Here is an 8701-nt window from a genome sequence, read left to right on the forward strand (position 1 = left end):
TTTAAAGTGAAAGAAATCCACACTACACAGAGTAGTTCCCACAGGTGTCTGACAATCAAACAAAATGTTTATTGGAATTCAGAATACAATGTTGAGAGAAGGTTCAATTAGAATGCGTAGATGGCGGAAGTGTTGATCTCATGGATTACCTCTCCGTGAGAGAGAGGCGCTTTGAGGGTTTCCTTCCCCTCCTTCTCTTTGTGTCTGGCTACGCTCTTCATCTCTCTTTCTCCTGACATCCTGGTCACAGTTTGTTGCACATTCTCGCAAGGCACCTCTGTTTCAAATCTGACGGGGAGGCGGTCGGGGAGAAAAACAGGTATAAGAGCCATTTTCAAAGACGTTCAGCTTACCTTGTCAGTTTTAGAACATTTGTTGACACATTTAGTTGTTTAACGTTTGTGCAAAGAATGTATTGGAGCCTGTGGAACATAGTACGCCTTAACGCTTCCTTATGGGCACATAAGACTAATGATTTATTTATATTTCACTCAAAAAGGTAAAAGGAGTACTACAATTGTAAGTTAATGGTAAGTGAGTATTACTGTAGGTGTCCTCAACTATTAATAAATTAATGAATGCTTTTTTGTTGGCGGGGGGGGGGTGTCTGTGGGGGAGCACTCAGTCAACCGATAGCCATCCTACTTTGTCACGGCACAAAATGGCCGACGTTCCCTCTCCACAGAGCGCTCGCCGAAAGGGCTAACGACGGAGGGCAGTGGTGAAGGACACACGGCCGTATCTGTCCTTGTGGAGTCTGAACCTGGCCTGGGTGGTCTGACGTGCATTGGTTGTCAAACTCTCAGAGAGGCTGAACTGAGCTGACCTGCGTGCCTATTAGTGCCGCCTTTCAATGGGGAAGCTCAGTGTGTTTTGGAGGGCCGGTGGTTTTAATGAGGCCCCCATTTTGACCTGATGAATAGAAGCGTTGTGAAGAGAGAGGGGGGAAAGAGAGAGGGGGGAGAGAGAGAGGGGGGAGAGAGAGACAGGGGAGGGGGAAAGAGAGAGGGGGGAGAGAGACACAGGGGAGGGGGAGAGAGAGAGGGGGGAGAGAGAGACAGGGGAGTGGGAGAGAGAGAGAGACAGGGGAGGGGGAGAGAGAGAGGGGGGAGAGAGGGGGGGAGAGAGAGAGAGACAGAGACAGGGGAGGGGGAGAGAGAGAGAGACAGGGGAGGGGGAGAGAGAGAGGGTGGAGAGAGAGGGGGGGGGAGAGAGAGAGGGGGAGAGAGAGACAGGGGAGGGGGAGAGATTCAAGTTCTGTGATCTGCTGTTAATTGTGTCTGGTTTTCGTGCAAGACCGTTTAAAGCTGTGAGGTTCACTTCAGCCGCCTCCGATCGCAGCCAAGCCGAACGTCACATTCGAGAGAGAAAAATGTTATCTACCAAATGTGGCCCCTTCTTCTCATTAAATATCCCGTTTCTTTGGTGTGAACGTTTGTTCTCCGTTACTTCTGAAGTTGATTTGTCAACTGACTTGACTGACTTGGTTCTTGTGGGTACGTGATACTATTACGGAATCAGGGCACTCAAGTACCATCAAGCATGAACAATCGACAACTCCTTGATATATGACATAGCTTCGACTTCTCACTGGATGAGCAGATCAGGGAATTCTCCTCTACCAGCTCTACCTGACAACTGACCTCAGATCACCGCTTACTTTTAGAGAAGGAAACTCTTCTGACCCGCCTGCACACCTCAAACGTGTGTTTCTCGTACCACAGATGACTGTCGGCACAATATCTGTGAGACAAAACGTAGAAATCAGGGTTAAAATCACAAAAGAAAACCAGGCCCCTGATCAGAGCCATGTACCGTGGGACAGAATGTCCTCGCTATCTCGATATCCCCTGACCTCATCCTCGTCTTGGATCCGTAGGAGCGGCAGAGACACTGGGAGAAGAACTTGCAGAGCTCCAGAACGCAGGGCTGCAGCTTGTGGGCGCTGACGGTGGTCGTTGGGGTCGCGCTGGTGAGGTCATCGTCCGTCCACTCCCCCGAGTGGTGCAACGCGGGTCGTCTCCACGGGCAACCTGTCAGGGGGAAGGTCAACCCTTCTTCTTTTATGGTAACAACATTTTCCCAGACGTATATGTTAAACATCTATCTCCACGCATGTATCATAGTGACATGGTATGTTGTGCTTAAATACCACAGTGTGGTACACAGGACAATGTTAACTTCAGCCCAGCACTGTTACCTAGGTTTGTTTCATAAAAAGATTTTATTGGCCTCATCCTCAAGGCTACAATTTCTGTTATGAGAGACACACACTTTTGAATGAGAAACCGCTTAGCCTTGCAAAACCTTTCTTCAGTCACATATCAAAAGGTAAATTCAGGCTTCCATCAGAAAGAAAAAAACATTTATTTCACACAGAATATAGATGAGTTCAACTAATCTTCAAACAAATTCCCTTTCGTCCCATCCACATTTCCCAGCTATTTTCCATCGGAGCTCAACCCCACCTGCTAACCCTCGCTCTCTGTGCCGTGGGTACTCTCTGATCCGTTGTGATGCTCACCCAATAGGAATCTTCTCTACTCTCACCTCAGCCGCCATCCTGCACCCCCCCCCCCCCCCCTCCTGCATTGCCGCACAGCGGACCCTGCCTGATTACAATCATTACATAGCAGGTGCACGGACACTCGATTACCATATAAATATACAGCAACTTCCTCTCACAAAAGGAGTTACAAGAGCAGAGCTTTTACTTCCTTTTAAACTGTACAGCAAGAATGGAGTCAATGCGCTAAGCGAGAAACACACAATTAGCAGTGAGAAGGGCTCTTGTATGTCACTCTACTTAAAATGATAACTGATATATAGAGCATTAAACAGGAATTATTGTCCAATTAGGAGAAAATAGATATGCACAGGCATGAATTGATGGGAACAAAACCAGAAACTAATATTATAAATCTACTATTTAGTACATTCCTATGTCTTATTTTGGCACATTATGTACAAGACCACATCTTTTTTCATTTGCCATTGGCAGTACTATATCCCTTGATACAAGTGTTTTATTTTCTGTGTGTAAAGATATCGCCACCTAGTGGCTCCTTCTTTCTCTACACCTTAGATAAGGGTGTGGTAGACAGCTTCTGTGAAGAACATAATGGACTTCTACCTGATGATGCGACTTTTAGCTTTATAGAGCAGTCAGAGTTTTGTATCCGAACTTGGAGGTTGAGGGGAAAAGGCAGTCCTCTCAATCTACTTTGTTGGACATCAGAAGTGAGACTATCGTCATTATGTATTTATACGGTCGGGTGCACACACAAAATACTGTTATGATATATTAGATCCTACACTGTAAGCTTAGAAGATCACTTAGTATGTTTATATATTGTTATGGGGAGCACTTCTAATTATCTACCTCAAATTGATACTTCCTGTATAAAGGCCATTACTGGATAGTAAAGTTAAGCTCACCAATGCCACTCATGAGTCATGTTAAATTCTGCTTTTGTGATTTTATAACTCGCTCTCCTCTTTGTAGAAGCCATTACTGCAGTATTACACTGTAGCTGAACCCAGCATCTCCTTAGCCTTGTACCCATGGAGATCCACCTCTATGTCTGCTGGAAAACAAACCTGGGTGACCTTCCCTGTAGCCGTCACAACGCTGCAGTAATCTCATAGAGAACTGATAAATACAGAATGTATGGCCTTAATTCGCTTTTAACCTTTACTGCCCAAGACCACAAAGGCAGTCTCTTGAGAAGCGGCAATGTCTGCGTTTCCATGGCTACTATCTCTCCACACTCGGCTGCATATACACACACACACACACACACCTTCCCCCAGACTCAGAGTCAATGCCTGTGGTCCATCCAGAAATAACATTGAACTTGATCTGATGGAATTACAGTAGTATTCAACTCTCTGGCAGGGTCAGGAGAAGGGAGTCCCTGCTCATACAGTACAACAGGCACAGCAGGGCATGTGGTGATGAACAGGGTGGACTCCCACTCCCCACCTGTCACTTACATGCAGCACAGTTCAGTTTTCATTCATATCTTGTTGCTTCCATCAGTATTTTAATTACTCTTCCCTCTTGTTGTCAAAAGATTTAGTTTACCCGTCTTGAATTAGAAAAGTGAATCTGAATCTTACCTGGTTTCTCAGTGACAGGTGCTCTGGTGATCACCCTGGTTCTAGTTGTGGCTGGAGCGCTAGAGGTCGATGGAGCTGTTGTTGCAAATATTGACTCTGTGTTTGTGATCGCTTGAGTTGTTCTTGGCGGTGGGATCGTGGCTGTAAGTGGTATCGTTATTGTAATAGTCTTGGAGGATGGTTGAGCTGTTGTCATGGAGAGTTGGGCTGTTGTCACGGCAGGTGGGGCTGTTGTCATGGCAAGTTTGTGTGTTGTCATGGAGAGTTGGGCTGTTGTCACAGCAGGTGGGGGTGTTGTCATGGCAGGTTGGGCTGTTGTTACGGCAGGTTTTAATGTTGTCATGACGGGTTGGACGGTTGTCATGGCAGGTTGGGCGAGTGTGATGGTTGCTGAGTGATCAGGTGCTGTGGTTGCCAGGTTAGTGGTGAGTAAGTCTGTGGTTGCCAGGTTAGTGGTGAGTAAGTCTGTGGTTGAGATGATTTGGGTTGTTCTGGGTTGAGTCATTGTGGTTGTTCTAGCTGATGCAGTGGTCAGCAGAGTGACTGTAGTTGGTGGGAACGTGGTAGGTGAGTCTGTGGCCGTGGTTGGTGTGATCGTTGTGATCGTGGTTGAGGCAACTGGTTGGACTGGTGTTGATGTTGGTCTGGCTGGAGTTGATGTTGGTCTGGCTGGTGTTGATGTTGGTCTGGTTGGTGTTGATGTTGGTCTGACTGGTGTTGATGTTGGTCTGACTGGTGTTGATGTTGGCCTGGCTGGTGTTGATGTTGGTCTGGCTGGTGTTGATGTTGGTCTGACTGGTGTTGATGTTGGTCTGGCTGGTGTGGATGTTGGTCTGGCTGGTGTTGATGTTGGTCTGGCTGGTGTTGATTTTGGTCTGACTGGTGTTGATGTTGGTCTGGCTGGTGTTGATGTTGGTCTGGCTGGTGTTGATGTTGGTCTGGCTGGTGTTGATGTTGGTCTGGCTGGTGTTGATGTTGGTCTGGCTGGTGTTGATGTTGGTCTGACTGGTGTTGATGTTGGACTGACTGGTGTTGATGTTGGTCTGACTGGTGTTGATGTCGGTCTGACTGGTGTTGATGTTGATATTGGTCTGACTGGTGTTAATGTCGGTCTGACTGGTGTTGATGTTGATGTTGGTCTGGCTGGTGTTGATGTTGGTCTGACTGGTGTTGATGTTGGTCTGGCTGGTGTTGATGTTGGTCTGGCTGGTGTTGATGTTGGTCTGACTGGTGTTGATGTCGGTCTGACTGGTGTGGATGTTGGTCTGACTGGTGTTGATGTTGGTCTGACTGGTGTTGATGTTGGTCTGACTGGTGTTGATGTTGGTCTGGCTGGTGTTGATGTTGGTCTGGCTGGTGCTGAAGTTCGTCTGATTGGTATTGATGTTGGTCTGGCTGGTGTTGATGTTGATCTGGCTGGTGTTGATGTTGATATTGGTCTGGCTGGTGTTGATGTTGGTCTGGCTGGTGTTGATGTTGATATTGGTCTGGCTGGTGTTGATGTTGGTCTGGCTGGTGTTGATGTTGGTCTGGCTGGTGTTGATGTTGGTCTGGCTGGTGTTGATGTTGGTCTGGCTGGTGTTGATGTTGGTCTGACTGGTGCTGAAGTTCGTCTGATTGGTGTTGATGTTGGCCTAACTGGTGCTGAAGTTTGTCTGACTGGTGTGGATGTTGGTCTGGCTGCGGTTGTAGTGGGTGGTTTTGATTCTGTAGTCTCCAGAGCTGCAGTTGGTAAATCTTTGATAGTGGCTGGGAGAAAAGTAGTCATATGAGATGTACTTGTAGTCGGTGCTTCTGTTGTTGTCCGGTCTTGAATAATGGATGTAACTGTAGACAATGAAAAACATGATTTTATTACTTTAAGTTGAATATTTATCTGGAGTCTTCCAGCACTACTGATTGTCTGGGGTTTACCAAGTAATTCCTAAATTGTTTAGTAACCTTAATCGTCTTGAATATATCAAAATAATTGTTACTAAATCTGTTAAATTAATATTAAATTCAGAAGTTTATAAACAAAGCTCACCTCGTGCAGTGGCATGGACTCTACTGGTTAGTACAGCACTTATCCCAGGTGAGGAAATATGGCTTGCATTCGTTGGCAGTTGGTGCCAACCTAATGTGGCAAGGGAGTCATAGTTTTATATATTGATTTTTTTAAATGTTTAAATTTGCTTTTGAGAAATTGAATCAGCTGACCTTCTGTACTCACCAATAGGTATCTTGTGAGCCGAGATGTTACCTACTGAAATGAAGAGAGAGGGAGGCAGAGAGTGTGTGTGTATCTCAAAGGACCTGTTACTTTGAACATAAACATAGCTTGTCAAGCTACTGTAGTGGTAGCTGTTTTGAAGCCACACCTCAAAGACAGATTTGCACTACAGAGCCGTTTAACTGGTCTTTTCTCTGAAAATGGCTGCCGCTGGTTCTGATATCAGTGTAGCTTACCTTGTGCTCCCTGCCAAAGGAAAAACCCTGCCACTATTTAAGTCTAGTCTGTGTGCCAGCCTTTCTGTCTGTCTGCCTGTGTGTTTGTATCTGTCTGTCTGTGTTTGTACCTGTCTGCCTGTCTGTCTGTCAATCTGTCTGCCTGCCTGCAAAACTAACCTCTGTGGCTGTCCTCTGTGATGGTCTGGTTGAACAGTGGCTTGATGGAGTCCACCTCCCACAGTTTAGACAGTTCTTTATCTGAGGAAACACTTTCATTCAGCAGTGGCACACAAACTCCAACCTCAGCTTCCTCCTCATCAGTATAATGAAGTGTAGATAAAGGTTATTGGAAAGCAGACACGATTACCCAAGGGCAACATCCAATTTCAAACAGTAGCCTATATCTTTGAATGTGTTAATGAGATGCAGTGTTCTAATTCTAAGGTGTGTCATGTACAATCACAAAGCTTTGATTAATTAGAAGCTGCCTGATAAACAGGCAAATTTACCTGATTCAGACAATTATGACTAACCTGTTTTTCCAGCCATTACACAGATATATGTGCAGTCAGAATGATTTTTCTGACTCACTGAAATAAACAAATACATTGTGTGCAATTTATAATTAAGAATATTTTTCAATTTAATTATGAATGAATAAAGTGCACATAAAGCAATTAAAGTCTTAAACTCAAAGTAGACAACCAGGCTTAAAAAATATATAAACAACCAACCAGTTTATCTTCCACTATACCTGATAGTATAGAGCTGGATTTGAACAGCTCATGTAGATAGCTTGTGGAATTTCCCATCACATCCAATAATATTGCTGTAAAATCTGTTGGAAAAATAGAGACAAAAACGATATTCTCTAAACACAGTCAGGAAATTGTCATTTTAGATCGCCTCACCCAGACAATGAACAAGAGGCAGACATAGAGTTTTAACACTGTCTTACCTGTTAAATCATTCGTTTCGTTTGTTACACAATAACAGTATCTCTTCGGAAACATATTGTTCTCGAAACTTCGGAAACTTGAAACTACATAACAGAAAAAATTGTAGTTAAGTAGCACAAGTTGGAATTAAGTAAGCCTATGTTAATATTAGCTATAGCTAAAATGCTGAAAACTGCAGCGTCTCTAGCTAATCTAATTTTGTAGTCCATCCCTTGCAATTAATAGTTTGATTTCCCAAAATGTCAAGTTTTCCTCTGCAATTGCCGCAGTTAGCTAGCCTGGAAACAATATTAATCTGGTACATGACTTCATTTTCCCCTTATACCTGGCCACTGTTCATGAGTGTTCCTTACCCTCATCCACCACAAGAGGGCGTAGTGGTACCATACAAGAGGACATGGCCAGAGGTATAATAATCAGAGCAAATGTGGCCGTAAATTAATCCCAGATAATGCATATACCGTATGACACCCACTGTAATAAAGCTACATGATCAGAGAGATGTTATTTACTGTTGTAGACCAGCAGAGTGAGCTTATGAAGGGCCAAGGAACTGTGTGAGGTCACACTAAGCAGGGAAAATAGCTGATGTGATCCTGCGGGTGCAGAAAAGAGACGGTTTGTGACACCAAAGTACTAAACCGATACCTCAAATATGATTCAAGTCATATATTCTAGAATCTGTATAGTTAAAACTGCACTAGAATCAAAGCCCTCCTTTATCAAACATTTCTGCAAAATTATTTGGACTAAGAACTTAGTAGGCTACAACACCTTTTCCCACAATCATAATGATACTGTTATCGACATTCTTTTACCAATTTACCTGATTGTGTTGAATTAATTAATGTATTGACCAATGGGGTAAGATCTATTGCTGCTGGATCAATATATTGCGCTGGGATTTCTGGGAAGAAAGTATACGCAGCATAGTTCATGAACATGGACAAATGGCCATTATGAATATTGCAGAAAACGAAGGGTATCAGAAAAACAGTTAAAACAAATGTGAAAAGTAATCTTCATGAACAATTGCATGTAATGAAGAATGAAAGAAAATCACATATATTGTTTAACATCCTATGGTTACAGAGGATATGGACAGCAGTTAGTTATAGATAGTTGTTTTATAACAAGATAAAAACTAAAGACTTTGTACCTGTTGATGCTAGAACATCTCTCTTGGACAT

At 44.0% G+C, this 8701-nt stretch overlaps 1 protein-coding gene across 1 annotated transcript; it reads right to left on the reverse strand.

The window, feature by feature from the left end:
- Nucleotides 1-244: 244 nt before the first annotated feature.
- On the reverse strand, nucleotides 245-8701 carry LOC136958803 (HERV-H LTR-associating protein 1). Its single transcript, XM_067252902.1, has 17 exons — nucleotides 8671-8701; nucleotides 8338-8418; nucleotides 8024-8107; nucleotides 7511-7594; nucleotides 7307-7390; nucleotides 7086-7142; nucleotides 6730-6810; nucleotides 6335-6367; nucleotides 6149-6238; nucleotides 5783-5871; nucleotides 5288-5630; nucleotides 5150-5217; nucleotides 4919-5060; nucleotides 4123-4173; nucleotides 1856-2033; nucleotides 1661-1743; nucleotides 245-288 (listed from the first exon to the last, which is right to left on the reverse strand). The coding sequence occupies exons 1-17, from the start codon at nucleotides 8699-8701 to the stop codon at nucleotides 245-247; spliced, it is 1623 nt and encodes a 540-aa protein (XP_067109003.1).

Source organism: Osmerus mordax, chromosome 16 (genome assembly GCF_038355195.1).
Source record: "Osmerus mordax isolate fOsmMor3 chromosome 16, fOsmMor3.pri, whole genome shotgun sequence".
Classification (NCBI taxonomy): Eukaryota; Metazoa; Chordata; class Actinopteri; order Osmeriformes; family Osmeridae; genus Osmerus; species Osmerus mordax.

What these genes read in the sequence shown, in the direction of transcription:
- LOC136958803 (XM_067252902.1), bottom strand. Translation starts at nt 8,701, where the DNA reads ATGTCCAAGAGAGATGTTCTAGCATCAACAG. An exon ending in AGTCCATGCCACTGCACGAG is followed by an intron (nt 5,872 to 6,148) that starts GTGAGCTTTGTT and finishes CTTTTCTCCCAG; the next exon opens with CCACTATCAAAGATTTACCA. An exon ending in CCAGACCAACATCCACACCA is followed by an intron (nt 5,631 to 5,782) that starts GTCAGACAAACT and finishes AACACCAGCCAG; the next exon opens with ACCAACATCAACACCAGCCA.